The sequence below is a fragment of the Poecilia mexicana genome, unplaced genomic scaffold (genome assembly GCF_051168715.1).
Source record: "Poecilia mexicana isolate PSO_F unplaced genomic scaffold, ASM5116871v1 scaffold_17, whole genome shotgun sequence".
Classification (NCBI taxonomy): domain Eukaryota; kingdom Metazoa; phylum Chordata; class Actinopteri; order Cyprinodontiformes; family Poeciliidae; genus Poecilia; species Poecilia mexicana.
Window position 1 is genome coordinate 27,010,325 of NW_028263386.1, and position 20,883 is coordinate 27,031,207.

At 37.1% G+C, this 20,883-nt stretch overlaps 2 protein-coding genes across 2 annotated transcripts in view; one reads left to right on the plus strand and one right to left on the minus strand.

Moving 5' to 3' along the window:
- Positions 1–2,282, minus strand: part of znf644a (zinc finger protein 644a) — a 22,346-nt gene extending 20,064 nt beyond the window's left edge. Inside the window, exon 1 of the mRNA XM_015005937.2 lies at positions 1,776–2,282. Coding sequence (XP_014861423.2) covers positions 1,776–2,195 — 420 coding nt within the window. The 5' untranslated portion in view covers positions 2,196–2,282. The remainder of the gene's footprint in view (positions 1–1,775) is intronic.
- hfm1 (helicase for meiosis 1) lies at positions 811–20,745 on the plus strand. Its single transcript, XM_088014394.1, has 38 exons — positions 811–881; positions 978–1,093; positions 2,758–3,046; positions 5,068–5,387; positions 6,065–6,106; positions 6,216–6,286; positions 6,371–6,503; positions 7,489–7,640; positions 7,745–7,822; positions 8,477–8,632; positions 8,724–8,924; positions 9,467–9,555; positions 9,672–9,715; positions 10,002–10,103; positions 10,984–11,129; positions 11,267–11,361; positions 11,484–11,617; positions 11,819–11,866; positions 12,431–12,511; positions 12,595–12,686; positions 12,846–12,952; positions 13,062–13,109; positions 13,190–13,287; positions 13,389–13,523; positions 13,681–13,766; positions 14,253–14,336; positions 15,400–15,557; positions 15,663–15,766; positions 16,054–16,212; positions 16,330–16,395; positions 16,499–16,623; positions 17,179–17,261; positions 17,788–17,885; positions 18,509–18,808; positions 19,199–19,262; positions 19,387–19,471; positions 19,596–19,741; positions 20,521–20,745. Exons 1-38 carry the CDS (start codon positions 811–813, stop codon positions 20,564–20,566), a joined length of 4,452 nt encoding a protein of 1,483 aa, XP_087870520.1. The 3' UTR covers positions 20,567–20,745.
- Positions 20,746–20,883: the final 138 nt, after the last annotated feature.

Sequence of the window (20,883 nt, forward strand, 5' to 3'; positions counted from 1 at the left end):
TCAATTTGAGCTTTTTAGATTAAATATTAACATGACTTTTGTGACTTATATGAACTGGATTTTATTTTTGCTTGTTGAATTATATGAGGTGCATTAATAGGACATAATTTAATGCTACATCTAAGCATAAAATTTAAGTGGAAACATGCAAGGAAGGACAGTAATTATAAGAAGGTTTTGTTGGCTTGTAACACTAATAAAGATTTTCCTTTAATGATAGTTATAATTTCTGACATTCCATTTTTTTAGAATAAAAAAATAGATAAAACGGTTATATTTTTAAACTTCATAATCATTTTTACATTGTTTTATTTTCTTTTAAGGAGACTCTTTATTTACTATCCTTCTTGATTGAAGTCAAACAATTTTAAGTCTAAATCTGTTAGAGGTATGATACTTTTGGGTTTAAATGTATATAAATGATTGAACAAAAAAATATTGCCTGCTATCACAATGGAGCACTTTTCAAACAGGTAGCTTATTTTTTTTATAAGTTTTATTACTTTATATTCTTTATTTCATATTAAACTATTCAAAAATGTGTTGGATCTTTTAAGTGAATAGCACCAGAACATAATGGTAACTTATTGTTTGATGCTTTAAAATGTATCTATTTATGAGCTTCTAATTGCACCATAAAAAGGACCTTGATCTACATTTAAGGATAAGAGAAATATTTGTCAGTCTGTGGCATGGAAACTTTTCCTGTTCTTATTTTCTTTATAGCCAAACCTCTGTCGCCAGTACGCAGGCTGACTGATTAACTTGCTGTGGTTCACATTTAAAAGACAGTCTGCATTACCTGGAGTGATGTTTGATGCAGATGACTGCACGGTGTCCTTGGACAGTCTGTTTTTTGAGAAGCCTACTGTACACAAGGTGTAAGTACTTAGAGATCCACTGCACAATTAGAGTTTTATTGTTCACTTTCTGGGGGAAATGATCCTGTTTTTTTTTCCTGAACCTTATTTTGACAGGAAACCATTGCCTCTGGAAGGCAGTCAGTGGCAGTTAGATGCACCTCCACCTCTTACACATATCCCAGCCACTCAGGACATGCAACAGGAGGCTGAATCTCTCTCTGCCTTGTACAGTATGTAATGTTTTAAATTAAGAAACGTTCTTCTCTGCTTACTTTAATAAACTGTTTTATATCTGACTTGTAGAAGCCCTAAAAGATTTGCTATTCTGTAATTTGTAATTTGAAAGTTCTGCAGTTCAGCTTCACTTGATGTTTCTTCAGTTGTCAGAGGCATGGCATCATTGACACTTCCAGCGCCATTTCTTCTTATGGTGTTTTTCAGCACAGGGCACCCCTTCAGCTGATACAAAGTTACATTTAGTTTTAACATGTGCTCCATGTTTTGATTACCAAACCATTAAAAGCTTTAAATCCAAGAGCTGTTAGTTTTGCTAGTAAGAGAGATACTGGGACAGCAGAAGTAGCTCGTATTTAAAGTGTTAATAACAAGATTGTAGACTTCATGGCAAAAATTGACTTAGGCCATTATGGTAGGAAGATGTCAATATTTTTAATCAATAGACAGTCCCATGTGTGTATGTGTGTGTGTGTGTGTGTGTGTATACACAGCTAACAACTATAAATCAGCAGTTATTTCATTAAATACATAGAACAAAGTGATATTTTAGACAAGGAAAATGGGAAGTGTGATTACCTTCAATGTTTTTACCATCCTAATTCTGGTATGATTGTAAGATTTAATAAATAATTGTCATGTTTACATTACTTAAATACACATGATCTCGGATCTTACCTGCATCCTCTTTAGCTTGACTATGCAAGACCGAAGGGCGGGTTGGGATATCCAGCGGGATGCGGTGGTGCTCGCCAGACCAGCTATGGCACTCCCTCCCTGACCATACTGACCGCTGCCCGGTGTGGCTCCAGCTGTGCCACTGGGGAACACTGTAGGTACGGCTGTTGGTAGCAGCACGCGCTTGTGTTGAACCGAATACCCAAGCGACTCCTTTAATACGGGAACAAAATCAAAACAGTGCAACTCAAAATGTTCCGAGCACAGAACAGACGTCGGAGTGGGCTTCCAGTTCTCACGGGTACGTCTGACCTGCTTCACCCACTTCGAAAGTAGCTCAGGCTCCTTCGGGAACCTGAATAAGCTCACACCATCCTCACGAGTGTTGGAGCAAAACGCCGCGATGCAGCGCGAAGGCATAGCCGTAAATGTTAAGCGATAACGACGTTTGCAGCTGTCTGCTGGAAAGTTGCTTGTTTTTGTATCAACAAAACTGGCGGTCCTTCTCGCGCCAACGTCACATCCGCCTTCGCATTCACAAGGTGAGCGCCGCCACATCCCGTTCAATTTACCTAAAGCGGAGCGGTTTTTTCATTACAGTACTGTAATTGAAGCGCGTTTTTAACGTCTATATAAATAATCGGATGTGGTTTATAAAACATGACAGAAAATGTCAGAATAGTGTAATCCGGCCTTTAAAGAGAGGAATGGAGAGCGCGACAGGCGGGTAGCGGAAGTGTTTTTCGTTTTAGTTCATGGCTCCAACGCAAATGTCCAAGTTATTGCACATTGCTGTAATATTTTTGCTGGGATTTCCCGCATTAATACTGAGAGATTTTCAAGAATAATCATTTCAGGCCCTGATTTAAACCCATGCAATCATCAGTAAAAATTTTATAATAAAGTTCTGTCCAAATTTCTTATGTCAGGAAAGCACTGCTGAAAGCCATGCATTTTCCAATTCCTTCTTATGTATTTGCAGGTTTCACACAGAAACCCAAGAAGTTCCAGCCTCCTTTTAAAGGACTCAATGCCTCTTCATCAAAAATCAACAGTTTCTACAGTTTTAATGATGAAGAGAGAAGATTTGAGGAGACTCAAGGTGATTGCACCAGCAACCTCAGGGGAAATAATGGTTGCTCTGGTGATGACGGGCTAAAGGATTATCCTGACGGTAGTTTTATGAGTGGCGGAGGTGGAGATGAAACCCGGCTGGACTCTTGTCATGTGGCTATCAGCAGATGCTTGCCTGGTCTACCTTTAAGAAGAAGGCAAGTGCCACTCACTTATCAGAATTCCATTAAATAAACTGGACTAACTAAGCTACTGCCATTGTTTTCTGAAATAATCACACATGAATTCTTGTATATGACTGCAATGTGATTGAAATGTTTAAGTACACATGGCCTGTGTCCATACACAGCAGATCAACAGAGTTGGTCTTCCCAGCAGGCAGATACAGACCATTATTCAGGCATGCCTTACCTAACAGGATTACTGTCTGTAACTATGGCGCCTTGCTGAAGTTTGAAGGTCTATTCTCATTTTGCATTGTTACAGCCACAAGCTTGAATTCAGTTCACCAGGATTTTTATATGATAGATGAATACAAAGAACTGCACACATCCCTTTTTAAATGTGAAAGTGTTACACAATGACAAATCATTCAAAAACATTTTACAAATGTAATGAGACCTATATAAAGAAAGAAAAACATGCAAAAATCCAGTTGCATAAGATTAAGACTTTTGTTGAAGTACCTTTTGATTATAATTCAGGATTCAGGCTTATTTAGTTGGCGTCTACACTAGTAATTATGTGTGCAGTTATAAGACAAGTGAGCATTTTGACCCTATGATCGTTTTTAGGCATATTTTCTAACAGATATGTATATCAGATATCTGTATATGGATGTTGGGAGAAACATCCAGTTTTTAGCAGCGCCTCAGTTTTTCCATATTTTTTCCAATTATTGGAGAAATGATTTGAGAAATGATGGAAAATTCCCTGAGTCGCAGTGTACAAATAGATACGTGCTGTATAATGCAGCTCCAGTCGTCAGGAGCCAGTGTCTTGCAGATGTGTCGCTGCTCCAATACAGCTGACTCATGACTAAATTACCTCCTCAGGATATCATCAGGCTCTGGAGGGGCTTCGGAATAAATCATTCACAGAAGTATCATGAATACTCTGCTTCTACAATGTGTTGCCTAAGGGAAGCTGAATACAAATGTACGCCATGCTTTTTAGATTTTTGTTTTTAGAAAATCATATGTGGATGTTGATCTATCCAACAAAATCAATTCATCTTGTGGTTATAACATTCCAAAATGTATCTAAGTTCAAAAAGTATGAAAACAAGTACTTTTGCACTTTCATATGTGAAACCTATGATTCTATGAAATAAATATCTTGTCTCTTGAGACTGAAATTTTTGCTTGAGAATTAAAATAATTTTAAGTTTGAAAAAAATCACATAATCATAAAATATGTTTTATGATTAAATCTATCCTGTCAAATAATTGGACAGGATAGAAATTCAATGTTGTACATTGAAATGTAAGACTAGATTTCTTCCATATGTTTGTTTTATTCAGATCCACAATGGTTTGCTTTTCTCTATATGTATGTGGAGTTAAGCCTGTCACAATAACAAATTTTGCTTGACGATAAATTATCCCAGAAGCTATCTGGATAAACGATAATATTGTTATTTTGACACCATTTTCAAGTATCTAAAGGCATAATAATGCAAGAACACATTCTCAAATATCAATAAGCTTTAATTTCTAATGAGCATTTAACACTGGAACTGAAAGACATTTTAAATATCAAAAATAATTAAACAAAGCAACAGAAACAACAAATAACATGAATTGTGAAGCCTCTGTAAACAAAATTGTCCTCCAATAAAAGGACTCATTGAGACCAAAGCACCAGACTGAAGTCTTTTGTCCTCCAGTTTTAGGTAGAAAGAGAGACAAAAACCACAAATCATTCAAATGAAAATTATCGAGCAGCTTGTTTTAATTTATTATATGATTAATTGATTTATTGCAACAGAGCCATGTGGAACATTAAAATATATTGCTGATTCCTTAAAGTAGGTGTGCTGTATATATTCTCAGAGTTTTGCAAAAGAACACAAGATGATGTTTAGCCATCCTCCATACTGGTCTTGGAAGCCAGACGCCTGAATGCTTTCTCCTCTCTGTTACGGCTCAGCAGCAGTCGTTCTTCTCCCTCTACCTTCCTGCTGTTGCTTCAGTTTCTCTCCTTCCACAATCAACAGCTTGTTCAGGAGTCCTACGCTGAGCGACGCAGGTGATTTGTCGACCAACGTTGACCTCAAGTCTCGCAGCGGGAATGGCAGCGGCGGCGGCGAGAAAACATCCAGACCTCAAACTTTTCTCAGCCCGGTTGCCATGGCAACCGTGCCTCCTGCTCTCCAACTACCACAGGCTGCTGTCGGTAAAGCGGCTCCTCCGTTCTCCTGCTCGTCTGCGGTGAGTGTGCGACCCCTGCAGCAGGCTCCACATGCAGAAACGCTGGACAAAGGTGCAAAGAGAGCCTTCGTTCCACCCATGACGCCTCAACCGCTGCACATACAAGGTTCTGCTCAACACTGACACACTGACACACTCGCTGTTTATCAAATAACACCCGTAATGATAAGTATTCCCATTACTGACTGTGGCAGAAGCTGCCATAGTGTGTCTGGGTAAGATGAGGCGTTATAATGTGAGCTCCCTTCATTGACTGCTTCATTGTAATGAAACCAACTGGTCACTAGGTGGTAACCACTTGAAGCTGTAGACAGTAATACAATGGAGCTTCTGAACTCACTGATTCTTAAAAGAATATTTGCATTTAGTTTGATTCGCATATCTTATTAAAATATTCACTTCCAAAACATAAGATCTTGAAGTTTATAGTGCAAATACTTTTGGTACACTTGAAATGAGACAAAACTAACTTGTAAGTAACTTTTCAAGGAGACATATGAGCATGTTTTAAGTATATAATTCCTTAATATTGATGAAAGAGAGTAGTTCCACTGGCAACATTTTTTTTTACAACATGGGAAAAATGTATTGTTATAACTAATAAAATCTACTTTTTGATCAATATTACATAATTATTTACTTGAATCAAGCTTCTACAACTTGCTAAAGACTTACTTTGAAGTAATTTTTTTTTCCAAGCCAGAAACTTGGTAAAATTTTGTGTTTTGCTGTGCAAATAATGTGGCTGTAAACAAACATCTTCTTTGGTTTCTTCCATTTTAGGATCTTCTGGCTCTGAAGTTCTGCGTCCCGTGTCAGAAATCCGTATCCTTTCCTGTTCGTTTCATGTACATAAAGACTTTTGGAAATTACTTGTCCACCTCTTAATTACGCTGGAAACAAGCGGAGTGATTTCCTGAAACGTGCAACACAGCAGTGAAATTCAGATCCATCTTTAGCGAGTTCCCCTTTTTCAATTACGTCCAATCCAAAGCTCTGGATGATGTGAGTGTTAAAAGAAACCATACAAACATATTGCTAAATAAGATAAATAACATAATATTATTATAATTGTTGCTGTGTTTGCAGGTTCTTTATACAAACAAGAACTTTGTAGCCTGTGCTCCGACTGGATCGGGGAAAACGGTTCTGTTTGAGCTCGCCATCATTCGCCTGTTAATGGAGACTCAGGAACCATGGAGAGATGTCAAAGCTGTGTATAGTGAGACCAATATATAGGCCAATTTTCTCTATGGTTGGATCTGATTGGTTACAAATATATGCAGCACATCAAATTCTGTAAACCTGAAGTTTATTTTCTTATTCAGGAAATAGGCTAGGCCAACAAACTCCCACTACTTTTAGTCTATAAACCCACCAAGCAACAGCATGAACTTTGATGGGCTTTTTTTAAGCTTAGTGACAGTCAAGAAAAGTTAGTATGCTTTAAGATATGAATTAGAACAATCACAATTTTTCATTTTCTGTTGTACTTAGTCCTTAAAAACAAAATTGTTCAAAATCAGAAACAGCAGGTCAGATGTAAAAAAATAAAATAAAAAATAGGCATCGACCAAGAAATGCCTGATCAGTTCAGTTTTAGTATGCACACAACATCATTGTAAGGCAAGGTAAAGTAATTTTATTTATATAGCACATTTTCAGCAACAAGGAAATTAAAAGTGCTTTACATGAACTAAAGGAAATACAAACAACATGACAAACCAAAAGACAGAGCAAAGGAAGAAAAATAATCTAATAATGTTGATCCAAAGTATATAAACTAGATACTCTTATTCAGGTTTGCTAGATAAGTATAAGTAAGTATAAGGCCTAATTCCTTTTCTGGGTTTGAATAGGAGTCTGAAAAGTAGTTGCTAAGGTAGTTTTCCTGGATGCTAAGTTTGTTTTAATCCCTGTTCTGGGTTGCTAAGTAAGTATATTGCTAGATAAATATAAGCAAGTATTCTCTGGCCTTTCTAAGAATGCTCTAAATTTGTAAAAGTAATTAGTACTAAACAGTTTCTAAGTAACTGTTATAATAATAATAATAATATTAATAATAATAATAAAAGTCCAACCGTTTGCTAAAATAATGCATCAAAATAATATTTTCCTTTGGGATTTGTGTTAAAATGCAAAACACATATAGAAATAAAATGATAAATTTGTTTCTGGTGGGCAGACTTTGTGTTTGTTCTCCTCAGTGGCTCCCATCAAAGCGCTCTGCAGCCAGTGTTATGACAGCTGGAGCAAGAAGTTCGGTCCTCTGGGGCTGACCTGCAAGGAGCTGACCGGTGACACAGAGATCGATGACTTGTTCGAGATTCATGACTCCCACATCATCCTGACCACGCCTGTGTGTGATGCTACTCAAACGAGAGCACCAAAAGTAAACCTCTGATATGTAAAACCATCGTTTTTTCCCTCAGTAGTTAAAACATTGCTGTGTTTCGTTACTAGGAGAAGTGGGACAGCATGACAAGGAAATGGAAGGATAATTCTCTGCTGCAGCTTGTTAGACTCTTCCTTATTGACGAGGTCAGTGTGTAATATCACTTATTTCACAATGTGCGTCACTTGTAAAAATGAATAGTGCCTTTTTATCTGCTAGTTGGTGGATGATCAATGTCACTATTATAAGAAACTGCATCTCAACTCAGTAAAATTGGATTGGTTGCGTTCATAGGCAGCCTGTTTTTGTAGGCCTTTCCAGAGATGTTCTTTGGGTCGAATCTCTGACTGAGGCATAATAAAAAAGTGGAAAGGGTTTGAATACTGTTTTCTGTGTGTTAGTTTGAGGTTTTCTGTGTCCTGTTTTCCCCTGTGAGTCTCTGTGCCGTCCTGATTGTTCCCAGCTATGTCTCGTTTTTGTGATTACCCTCCCTGTGTATTTAGTCCCACCTGTTGTCTGTGTTCCTCATCTATGGTTTGTTTGTCATCTGTCGCTGTTTGCTCATTGCTACCTGTGTCTTCATTATTAAAAATCCACTTTCATCATGACAACCTGGGCCTGCCTGTGTTTCCCTCACCACTCTCAACCTCACATCATGACAAAAGCATTGTATGTTTCGGAAATCTTTAGCTGCATCTATTGTTAATAAAATATATACAATAAAAAAGATTTGGTCAACCTCCTGTTAAATCCCAGACAGGTTCCTGGATTTAATCAGCATTAAAAAAAATTATTTCCAGGTTCATGTGGTGAAGGATGCAACCCGTGGCGCCACGTTGGAAGTGGTGGTGAGCAGAATGAAGGCAGTGAATTCATACAGGACATCTCAGAACCCAGAGGGAGGCATCACAATGAGATTAGTGGCTGTGTCGGCCACAATCCCCAACATATGTGACGTAAGTGTCACAAAGAAACATATTCAGTTAGAGAGCTGTCTTGGCAGCGTCAGTAATTTGTGACTGACTTCAGAACTGCTTGTGTTATTAGATAGCTGACTGGCTGTCCAATGGGAGCGAGCCGGCCTCCTATCTGAGTATGGATGAGAGCCACCGTCCAGTAAAGCTTCGGAAGGTGGTCCTGGGATTCCCCTGCAGTGGGACACAAACAGAGTTCAAGTTTGATTTATCTCTCAACTACAAGATGGCCAACATAATACAGACATACTCTGACCAGAAGCCTACGCTAGTGGTAAGTGGAGCAGGTGACAGTTAGTTAATGCTTTTTGTGTTTTCATGTAATCCTTGAATGGCAATGTAAAGGGTAAGTTATTATTTATCAATCAAGCTTTACTAGTTAGCAGTATTCATACAGACAGGTGTAAAGTAAAGCGGCTTGCAGAGGTTAAAAACAGAAGGGCAAATATAAAACCCACTGGTTTTATGAAAAATTACCAAACTAAGCAGAAAATAAAGAAAGGGGTAGAACAGCTAACTATTGTGGATGAGCAACTGTAGAAATGCAACTTGTAGATTAGTGAGGAAATACTGATTATATATCATGATATACTATTTTATATATCAATCTATATCTCTCATGTTTATACAGTCCTGTGAAAAAATATGATTGATCTAGTCTTATTAACAACTGTGTAAATTAAAAGTCTGTGGTGCAGTGTCGTCATTATTTACATGACTTTATAGAAGGTGGCAATACTCTTTTAGTTTAAAGGATTACTTTTCCCCTGTTTCTGGTTACTGCTCCTGTCATTTTACCTCTCTTGCTTTTTGTAGTTTTGCTCAACAAGGAAAGGAGCTCAGCAGTCGGCTGCAGTTCTGGCCAAGGATGCCCGATTCATAATGAGCTTTGAACACAAGCAAAGGTGCACCGTTCTGATGTCTTTATGTGTGCAAATCGTTTAATAACAATATGTTTTAGATTTCTTTAGAGTATTACAGGTTACTCTGCTGTGCTTATGAGATCTTATTGACCTTGCAGGTTGATGAAATATGCAAACTCTATTCTGGATTCAAAACTGAGAGGTAATGTACCTTGCAACATGTTAAACCAAGCATTTGGGAAACTATTATATGCCGATGCATAAAAGTAGTAATAATGCAGTGTAGTTGTATTGCTTGATGGCCCATTTAATTAGCAGCTCCTTTGAACTGCTCTAAAACTTTGTTGCTTAATAACTGTCACCTATTTTGTTAAATTACCTTTTTTTTAATAACTCAGAAGTGAAACATAAACCTGTTAAAGACTGGATCATCTGACAAAACCCACATGTGTTTACATAAAACATTTTGTGTTGATCTTTTGGCCCAGATCTGATGATGTTAGGAGTTGGTTACCACCATGCAGGCGTTGACTTGTCTGACAGGAAGCTGGTAGAAGAGGCCTTCACCCTGGGAGACCTGCCTGTCCTATGTAAGAGTAAATACAAGGTCTATAGGTCATAGGAGTTTATTGTACTTGTCTTTCATCATTCTTCTACAAAATGATGAGAAAACTGCAGTATGTGGGTACATTTTACAGGTACGCTTAAAATTGTTCAACCCCCACAGCTAAATTTGCATTTTAGTTGCATCTGACGCTTTAAAATTAACTTTTGTCTCTTTAAGAAGCCCCTACTCTTCCTGACACTACGCCATCAGCATGTCATCACAACAATGCTTCTCCATAATGCTGTTTAATGTAATTCCTATAATGAGCTCAGCAGATGCGCAGTTCTACTCAGTGTTTGCGAATTGCTGCTGCCACTAGTCTGGAGGAGCTGAGTGGGGGAGTCCTGAGGGAGAGCTGCTCTGTAGGCCGAGAGCTCAGCTGGGGCCTAAAACTTCAAGGTGGAGCTTTGGGTAAATATGTGGTGCTTTGTAGGAGCAGACGACCCCAAATGGTTGTCATGGGGATTAAATAATTTCTCAAATCAAAGCAACACTCCAGATATGTATTTGATGAGTTCAAAAACAATCTTTTGCAAAGTACCCCTCCCTTTTAAAGCCAACAGACCTGATGTAGCTAATCAAAGCGTTGAGGGATCAGGTGTGGACCCAGACTTATGAAGAATATTATTTAGGGGTTTGAATAATTTTGAGATTACAGTACTTAAAAGATTTACTGTTGAATTTGGATCAAATCCATGTTTAAATTGTTTATTTTAATAATTTAAATAGTTTTACTTACCTGTTTAAGCTGTTATGTAATTTGTTTATCGCAAACACATTGGTCAGTTAGAATTTTGCCCATAAACCTAATTGGTAGAGAAGGCTGAATAATTTAAGGTGCCCTGCTGTGTGTGACGTCCCAGTTACAACCCGGACTCTGGCTATGGGGGTGAACCTTCCTGCTCACCTGGTGGTCATCAAGTCAACGATGCAGTATGTTGCCGGCTCCTGTGAAGAGTACAGCGAGGCTGACATCCTGCAGATGATTGGCCGGGCGGGTCGGCCTCAGGTACCAACACAGTTAAAACTTGAGGGACTCTTTCCGTTTTTTTGTTCTCACTGCAATGTTTATTGTTTTTTTTTTTTTTTTTTTTTTTATACAATGACATTTTACATCTTCTTTCTCACTGCATTTCAACCCCTTAGTTTGATACATCAGCAACTGCAGTGATCATGACCAAGGTTCACACCAGAGAGAAATACATGAAACTTATGAATGGTATAGAGATCACTGAGAGCAGGTAGGACAAAGACATGCTTGTTTTTACTCCCCCCCCCTCCTTTTTTTTTTTTCTCTGTCCTTCTTTCCTGCAGAAGCATACCCACAATACAGATCATATTATAACACACTGTGCTCCTGTAGCTTACATAGTCACCTGGTGGAACACCTGAATGCTGAGATTGTTCTCCAGACCATCAGTGATGTCAACATGGCTCTCGACTGGATACGCTCCACCTTCCTGTACATCAGAGCCCTTAAGAACCCGTCTCACTACGGTCAGCCCCATAAATTCAAATCAAGTGTTTATCTTCCTCAGTGCCTTGCATACACATCCTTTTTCTCATGTTAAAACTAGGGATGCACCAATCCACTCTTTTCACTTTTGATACTGATACAGACATCTGATGTTTAGCATAAATACAATAAATATAATAAAGTATGATGTTTACTCCTTTATGTTCTCACTTTCTACTCAGGTTTCTCAGCCAACTTAGACAGCTATGGTATTGAAGCAAAGTTGCAAGGTGAGCGCTGACTGATCAATTACCTGCAAATACATTGAAACTGATCAAAATAATACCAGATATTAGCAAAGTGCTAAAAGTATTCTTCTAGTCAAAGGTAAAGTTTGAGGTAACACTTTATTTGAAGGGCGAGCAAAAGACTAATATGACATGTAATGACATAAACATGACAGAACACCTTTAATGAACATGAAGGAGTCTTCATGAATGTTCATGACAGTTGTCATTGAGTGTCATTTCGTAATTAATGTTACTTTTAATTTGCATTAAAAATGACACTTTTAATGCAAAATGTCACTGCAAAACTGGGACCAGATTAACACTTTTATTTTTTATTAAAAGTGTCACTTTTAATGTAAAGTTGAGACTTTTAATGCAAAATTTTGTATTGAAAATGTTAGTATTTACCGAGTGACACTTAATGACAACTGTCATAAACATTTACGAAGACTTCCTCATGTTCACTACAGATGTTTTTGTCATACTTATGACAGTGTCATGATATTCTTATGCACACCCCTTCAAATACAGTGTTTCCCAGTTGGATTATCCTGTCTTTTTCAGAACTGTGTCTGAAGACCCTCAACTCTCTGTCGGCCATTGATTTGATCACCATGGATGAGGATATCAACATCAAACCCACAGGTGGAGAAACATAGCATGGTAACTTAGTGCTTTGAAAGGAGTTTCTATGTTTTTATCTGAAGACGCTTCTTGTATTTTAACAGAAGCTGGTAGGTTGATGGCGAGGTACTGTGTAGCCTTTGAAACAGTGCAGCTGTTCACCAAAGTAACCGGCAGCGAAACACTGCCTGACCTGGTAGGTTCTCTGTGCTGCAGGGGAAAAAAATCCCCATTCTGTGTGTTTTGACTTAAAACAGGACTTCTGTTGGTGCAAATATTTTAGAGAGCACTTTCACTAAAGGGTGGCAATGCAAAAATGTATCCAGTTTAAAAGTCTTTGGCATTCTGTGCGCAGGTTGACCTGGTGTCAAAGAGCAAGGAGTTCAGGGACGTTCAGTTGAGAGTAAATGAGAAGAAAACCCTGAACACCTTGAACAGAGACAAGAACAGGGCCACCATCAGGTCAGACGCCTTTGAAGGATTATAAAGTATCGCATCAAAACATGTTCTTGATGTATGTCTCACCAGATACAGTAATAGCAGTGTTAGATTGTTGGATCTAATCTTTTAGATTTCCACTTGAGGGAAAGATCAAAACCAGCGAGATGAAAGTGAACTGGTGGGTGTGTTATGGTAGAATATCATATAAAGATGTTCGTCTCAAGAACTTTGATGGTTCTGATCCATGTTTTCTTGTAGCTTAATTCAGGCTCAGTTGAGCTCTATCTCAATTCAAGACTTTGGTCTTACACAAGAGACTGCAAAGATCTTTAGAATCGGGATGCGAATCAGCAAATGTGAGTATAAAAAATGGCAAAAAGTAAACAGTTTTTTTTCTTTTTCTTTTTCTTTGCAGAGGCCTTTTTTTCTGACTTATCTTGTGTTTTCTTCTCAACAGGCCTGTCAGAGTTTCTTACTCAGCAATCTAAGACTGGGTTTTGTGCTGCACTTAACTCCCTGATCTTAGCTAAGTGCTTTAGAGCTAAGCTGTGGGAAAACTCACCTTTTGTTTCCAAACAGATGGAGAAGATAGGTCAGTGCATTGCCACACTATGCATCATAAAATGATGAACTTCAGGACTACATTACTAAAATTTATTATAAGACTTCCCATACATGACCATTTTATGCCTAAATTTCTACGTTATTAACTTAAACTTGATGTTTTTCTGTGTCACACCGTCCTTCAGGTTTGACTCTGTCAACAGCGATGGTGAATGCTGGCCTCACCAGTTTCAGCAAAATAGAGCAAACCAACCCCAGAGAGCTGGAGCTGGTCAGCCACTCTAACGTTTTTACTGGAAACCTCTGACAACCATACGCTGTTGTGTGTTTCACTGCACTGATATACAGACCCATTCAATAAATTAGAATATTATTGAAAAATTAATTTATTTCAGGAACTTAAATAACTAAGTGAAACACATTATATAGATTAATTACAGCCTTTCTTCTGTTAGTTATGATGATTTTACCACTGACAGCTAATAAAAGCAGGACATTTAAAATTAGACATCAGACCAATAAAATAAAACATGTTTAATAAAGTAATGTGAGCTTAGTGAAAAGTATGTTTAGTACCTACTTTTAGGAGGTTATTTTCAAGCCTCGTCTGAATGCACTTTCAAATTTTTTGAATTAGAATATGACTGTAAGTTTAGTGACTGCTTATAATTAAAGTTTTTTTTTTCATTTGAAACTTGTTTTAATTTTAACGTTTTGCCTCATTTTCTGCTAATAACTATTTTTTGTCTCAATGCAGATTCTTAACAGACATCCGCCATTTGGAAACCAAATCAGAGAATCTGTCGTTCATCTTCCAAAGTACGACATTAACCTGGAACAGGTGAGCCTCACAGCAACAAGAATCTGAAAAGCATCTTTGTATTCATTTGAATTATTTTATGTTTTTTAAAGGATACATTTCCTACCCAGAATTTCTTTTCTGTTTGATTAAGAAACATTTTATTAAAATTCTCTTAATTCACTTTAGTAAAGACAAAGGAATCTGTAAAATTTCATGAACTTCAAGTTTAGTATCCAACATGGCTGCCGCTGGACATATAGAATGTAGTGATAGTTGTAAAGTGTAAATATGATTTTTTTAGATTTATGACTAAATCTAAAAGTCATAAATTCTATTCTATTCTATTATGAACAAGATAAAATAGAATAGAATAGAATAGAATAGAATAGAATAGAATAGAATAGAATAGAATAGAATAGAATAGAATAGAATAGAATAAGCCTTATTGGTTCTCAGCAGCAAAGTGACAGAAGGCAAATTGTAGCATATAGATTGACACAAAAATAAAAATATTCAAAACAGCACTAAGAATAATACACTGTACAGTAACAGCAAACTTAAGAAATAAAAAAATACTGTTCACTTATTAATAATTGCATATTTGATCCAAAGAAATAGAGAGGGAGTAGGATCATTAAAATAATGTACAAAATGTTCCCTTTTTTGATCAAAAACAATAGAAGTGAGAAAAGAGTTTGGACATGTGGTATGTTATTATCAGCCTGTGTTTGTAGTAGCGGTTAGCACCAACACAGATGGGAATTCTTAATGGTTTTCGACTTGCAGCTAGAACACGCTGAACTCATTCCCAGTTCCAAGCTCTGACCTGCAGGCGAATCAAATGCAGCAATTAAACACCTCTGACTTTTTGTTACTGCGAAACTTTTTGTTGTTGTTTTGAGCTCCAGTTTTTAGTTTTGTGTAAATATGACTTCTAGGCGAGGATAGCCAAAACAGAGTAAATAGAGAACTTTCTGTTCCCTCCTTTTTTACTGAATTATTCCATTTTGATTACTTCAGAATAGATTTCGATCCTAAACTAATGATTTCAACCTCTGTTATCGCCGCACTTCTGTCTTTAAGCTTCTTGTTTTTTTTGTAGCTGCCCAGGTACAGCAGTACCACAGCTGAGATTGTGGTAAAGGTGACCCTACAAAACCAAGCCCAGCTGCTGTCCAGGAGAACAGCTCCAGATCATCACTACGTTTCTCTGATCATTGGCAACTCTGAAAACCATGTAGTCATTCTACACAAACTCAAGTGAGAAACGCTCCCATTGGTTAATGTTGCTGTACTAAAACACAACTGGAGTTTAAGCCAGACTAAAGCTGGCCTAAAAAGGGTGTTTTCATCTCTGTTTATCAGGGACTCGTTGCTGCTCAAGTCTGGTAGCTGGACCAAAAAGGTAGATGTGCCAAAGGCTTCCAAAGGAAATGAGATCAGTGTCAACCTCATCAGCTCAGAATATGGTAAACTACGGAAATATCTTTAGATACATTTCTACTTAGAAATATATCAACAAACATTTCAAAAGTTTTTTTCTCTCACATGTTAGAGGTGAACAGGGAATATACCTTGTTCACAGTTCACTCATATAAATCTGTAATTTGGAAACATTTATTCTGTAGGTGAAAATTCAGTGTTAGGAAATAATTACAGTCACAGCTCTTTTTTTTTTTTTTTGGTAAATGTAGACGTTCATAAAAACAGTAGAATTTTCAGAGCTCGTTAAACTTGACTTTTTCGTTCTTTGCAGTGGGTCTGGACATCCAGCTGAGGTTTCCTGTGTACTACTCTGCTGCAGCCCAAAATCTTGAGACTGAAATTCCACAAAGCAAAACAGATAATCTTGTTGGACAAAGAGCTCAACACTCACACTGCTCTGAGACTCAAAAAACCTCATCTGCAAAGCAAGGTAATATAAAGTAGTTTAATAATGATGGTTTTGGTTGATGCCAGAAGGTAAAATAGTTTTTATTCCATACATCAATGCAGAGAGCTGACTTTTTTTTCTATGTGTGTGTGTGATCAGACTCAGCCAGTAAAAGACAGTGCAATCATTTCTGCAAAAATAAGAACCTCTGTGCTCATGACTGCTGTGAGTAAATCATATAACTTTTCCCATTTTATGTGTCTGCCTGTGTAATTTACATGTTTCCTTTTGTCAGTTTTGTGTTGACCCCTCTGTATTTCCTCCTTAGGTAAAGTAGGTGTTGCTGTAGGACAGAAAAGGTCAGCCAACCATGAATCCAGCTTCTCCTCTTACTTGGAGGACCTGAGGAACAGATCTGATGTACTTGCACAGACCCCTGTCAAACGCCTTAAGGTAGACAAGAAGATTTTTGCACTGTCTCTCTGCTTAAATGTTAGGTCTATCATAGCTTTATAACTTTGTTGTAGTTGTTCTGAAAGACTTTTCAGGGTTTGGAAATGAACTACTCTTTTACTTTTAGTCCAGACAGTTTCCAAGGTTATGCTTTTCTGTCAATATTTATTTTTCACTAAGCATTTTATTACTGGCTTATGACTAATCCAGGCCTAAAAATACAAAACTCTAGTGATCAACTGTTGTATCAACACAGAAAACATAGGAAAGAACATAGAAAGGCTTCTTCATTCAAGGCATAAATGTAAAACCCAATGTAATTATCAATTAATCTACCGATTAAAGAAAATAATTTGTCACATTCTGCAGATTTTTCATTGATTCTGTTCATTTTTGTTCTAATAAGAACAATCCTTAAATAAAACATGTGCATTTCATTCTATCAAAAACCTTGAATGTGTGTTGGTGCAAACACCTTTACGTGTAAGATAGTAAGTTTAATATTGCCACATATGAGCTTCATGTTATGGATGTTTCATGTTTTGTGATCATCAGATAAAAATGAGTGAAGAGCATCTGTCTGTCAGCATGAAGAGGTTTGCCTACAAACCCAGAGAAACGCTTCCCTCTGGCTCCTGGTATTTACATTTCATTCATCCATTCATTAATTAATTCATTCATTACAAATACAATCCATCAGAGCTGGGTAATTTTGTTTAGCTAGTTTTTGTAACTAAAATGCTTGTAACATCTTGGAGAACCTTAAGACAAGAGACCAAATAATAAAAATAAAAATCAGTACACCCAATATATTCCATTTTTGATCTAGATATTTACATGCAAAAAGTTTAGTATTTCAAAGAAGAAATGAGGTCGTTGATCTACTAGACAATATTTTTCAGCTTTTGCTGTCCCAACTTTTCTTTTTTTCTGCTTTGACTGAAACTTTTGTTTCCTCATTGTGCAGCTCTAGCAGATCTGCATTTCTTGTTTTGTTTTTGAGAATCAGATTTTCTCATTTCATTTTTCACAACAATAAGACACGATCCCTAGCTTATTCTGGTATCTATTTGATAAAAAGTTGTGGCTAGATAAATGCTAAAACAAGCATTGTGTGAGTAAACTTTGTTATTTCAAGCTTTTGTTCTGTGTGTTTATGTGCAGGCATGCAGGAAATGGGTATAAAAGTGCCGACATGGAGCTGACAGCTGAACACTATGCTGAGCTGCCTGATGTAGTTTGTCTGGAGGATTTTGACAGAGGTAAACAAGCTGCAGCATTAAGAATATTTTAAACTCCACAAACCTTGTAACACAGAACATGAGAGATCCATCAGTCTGCAGAGGATCATCTGCTGTGGCCAGTTTTCATCTTTGGCCATTCTTGTAAATACAAATAATAATGACCACCGTTGAAAACTTTCAACATTTGAAACTCAAAAATGTTTTAGAGTTTTTAGGCAGAAATTTACTCCTCTATTTGTTTTCTGACCAGTGGCCCACCATCGTACTTAACTGATTTTGACTGTACATTTATTTTTTTCTGTTCTACTGTCGTATTGTTTGTTTTTCAGATTACTGTTTCTATGCAGAAGACGGTCCTGAGGGATTGGCAGAGATTTCCCAAACTTCTCCTGCAGCACCTGCTTATCATCAAAGTACAGATGTTCTGCTTAACTATTTAATTTTGTTTATTAATATGGCACATTCTGTGATGTCATGTATTATGTATGTTAAGTGCCATACATTTGTTCTCTTTATAGTAATAAAAAAAATAACTCGTTTGTGATGTAGCAAGTTGAAATCTCATGCTCCACTTTTCTAGAACTCTGCAATCATATTTTATTTTACTTCCTGTCTGTTTTCTATATAATTTTTCTGTCCAGATTCCTCAAAGTGGATGACCCTGAAATCCGGGTCGGGCTCCAGACCGCCTCCAAACCAGATCAGCACAGTCAGCTCAGCTTCGTCGCGCTGGTCCACTGCGGTGCCAGAACAAAAAAAACCCTACAAAAGTCCTTCATCTCTCCAAATACCAAGTGTCACCTTTGACCTGGGAAATGAATGGGATGACTGGAGAGATTTTGATGATGAAAACTTGCTGAATGCCAGCGAAACATCACCACCCCTATGTGAAAGCAGCTTTCAGCCTCAGATGCAGCAGCATGTTCAAAACAAGATATCAGGTAGTTACATTTTAAGTCAAATGTAATTTAAAAAATATATTTCATGTTATTTTATGAAAGTTTTTGTGTATTTTATGACCAATAAGACTTTTGGAATATCTCTCCATTAGAGGTGCGCCAATAAATCTTTGCCAATTTTCTCAATTATTGGAGATTGGAGATGAGCGCACACTTGCATGATTAACACTAGTCACCCACTTTCACCAACTATGCGACTTTTTCTCTATATGTAGCGTCTCTTCAGAAAATAAAAAGTCAATATAGACCAAAATCATAATGATAAATCAGGCTTTTAAAGATCGATGATAGGCCAGAAAACTGTAATCTGTACAGCCCTGCTTTCCATAATTGTAATGACTATAAGTTTACTTATTATGTATTTTTTGACAGCACCAGTGCTGATCAGCAGCTCACAAGCAGAGCCCTGTATGACTACTTTCACTACATCACTGAGGTTAGACCCCCAAAAAAGGATTCAGTCTTGCTTCTTGTTACAGCTGAATTTATAACATAAAACCACACACATCTAATTACATCTTTCAATTTCATGCTGGTTTTAGGTTGATTTCACATCCAAGTCCTGAAATCAGGAAAGTTGGACCCTCTTCTATCAGTCAGTCGTTCACATCACAAAAGAGGATTTCACTGGACTGGGATAAACAGGTGTGAGCATGTGAAGCTCATTTTCCTTCAATCCATGATCCGAAGTGCCAATGTTGCTTCTTATCGTTGTTCCTGGTTGTGGGTGTTGTACAGTTATTGTGTTCTTGTCTTTCACTTTGTGTAGAGACCAAATGTTTTCAGTGATGTTTTCAATGTGAAAACACCTGAAAAACTCCCAGCACACACTCTGGGTGGACAGGTTAGCAGAAGGTTGGATTTCTTCTCTGCAATGAATGCAACATCCAGTGCCAACCTGCCTCTTCATAAAAGGTAATCTAATCTCACTGATAATCTAGGGATGTCCCACTCAGGATCTGTCGTCCCAAGTCTTAGTGTTTTAAGACGGGTTATTATCAGCATTTATTAAAACTGTGTAAATTTACAATGCAGTAAAATCAACTTGATTAATTTCATCCATACTACATGGTCAATATTAATATGGTGACTGTATACCACCTAACAGACCAACAAAGTTCCAGATGCTACAGTCTGTGCTGTCACTTTTTCTTGACAGCACCAGATTTAAAGTATCAAAACTTTTTAGAGATGAACCTGAATAAAAACTTTAATATGACCTAAAATATCCCAATTTCTTTACAAAACTGTAAAGTTTTCTTTACTAAACATAATGTTTCTTTACTAAACATAAACAGTGAGTTATTGATTAAGCTGCTCTTGATTAGCTGGGGATGTATTAGCAGAGCTTACAGAGCAGGTCACATGATACACAAAGACCAGGCGCTGCAGCAGCCAGTACAGTCGCTGTCATTACAGGGAGTCACTGTTTAGTAAAAGATAAATAATGTGTTTAGTAAAACTAAGCTATGCCTTTTTAAAAATACGTTGTATAAAACACAGCCAGATGAGTTGATTGGATTGCAGTACACCAACAACAAGTATCCAGAATTACGTTTTGATCAGGGCCCTGATAGTGATTGTTTTAAAGTGCTATGACTGGGACTTCTCTACTTTTATTAAAGTGATTTTATTTTTGCCTGATTAATGAATAATTGCTTTTTACTCTATTTCTTCTTGTTCATTATTCACAGCAAAGAGGAGGAAGCTTTCCTTGGCATATTTGATGGTATATTCTAGAATTTACTATCCTCTAAGAGATCTGTTACAGTTCAGTGTTCAATGCTAAACTTTTATTCTTTCACAAACCTCTCAGAGCTGTACTGGTATATTGAGTTATATTATACAAGTTGTTTCTGTTCTATTTGTTATAATGAATGTATTTGTGCTTGTTATTAAATAAAGCTTACATTAACTCATTTTTTTTTCTTGAATCGTGGTTAAATAAGAATGAAATTAATACTTGCAAAGAGTGAGATTTTTTTTTTCAAAAGTTCAAATTATTTTTCCATTATAGCAGTAACGGTAAGAGGCACATTTTTCAATTTTTTAAATGA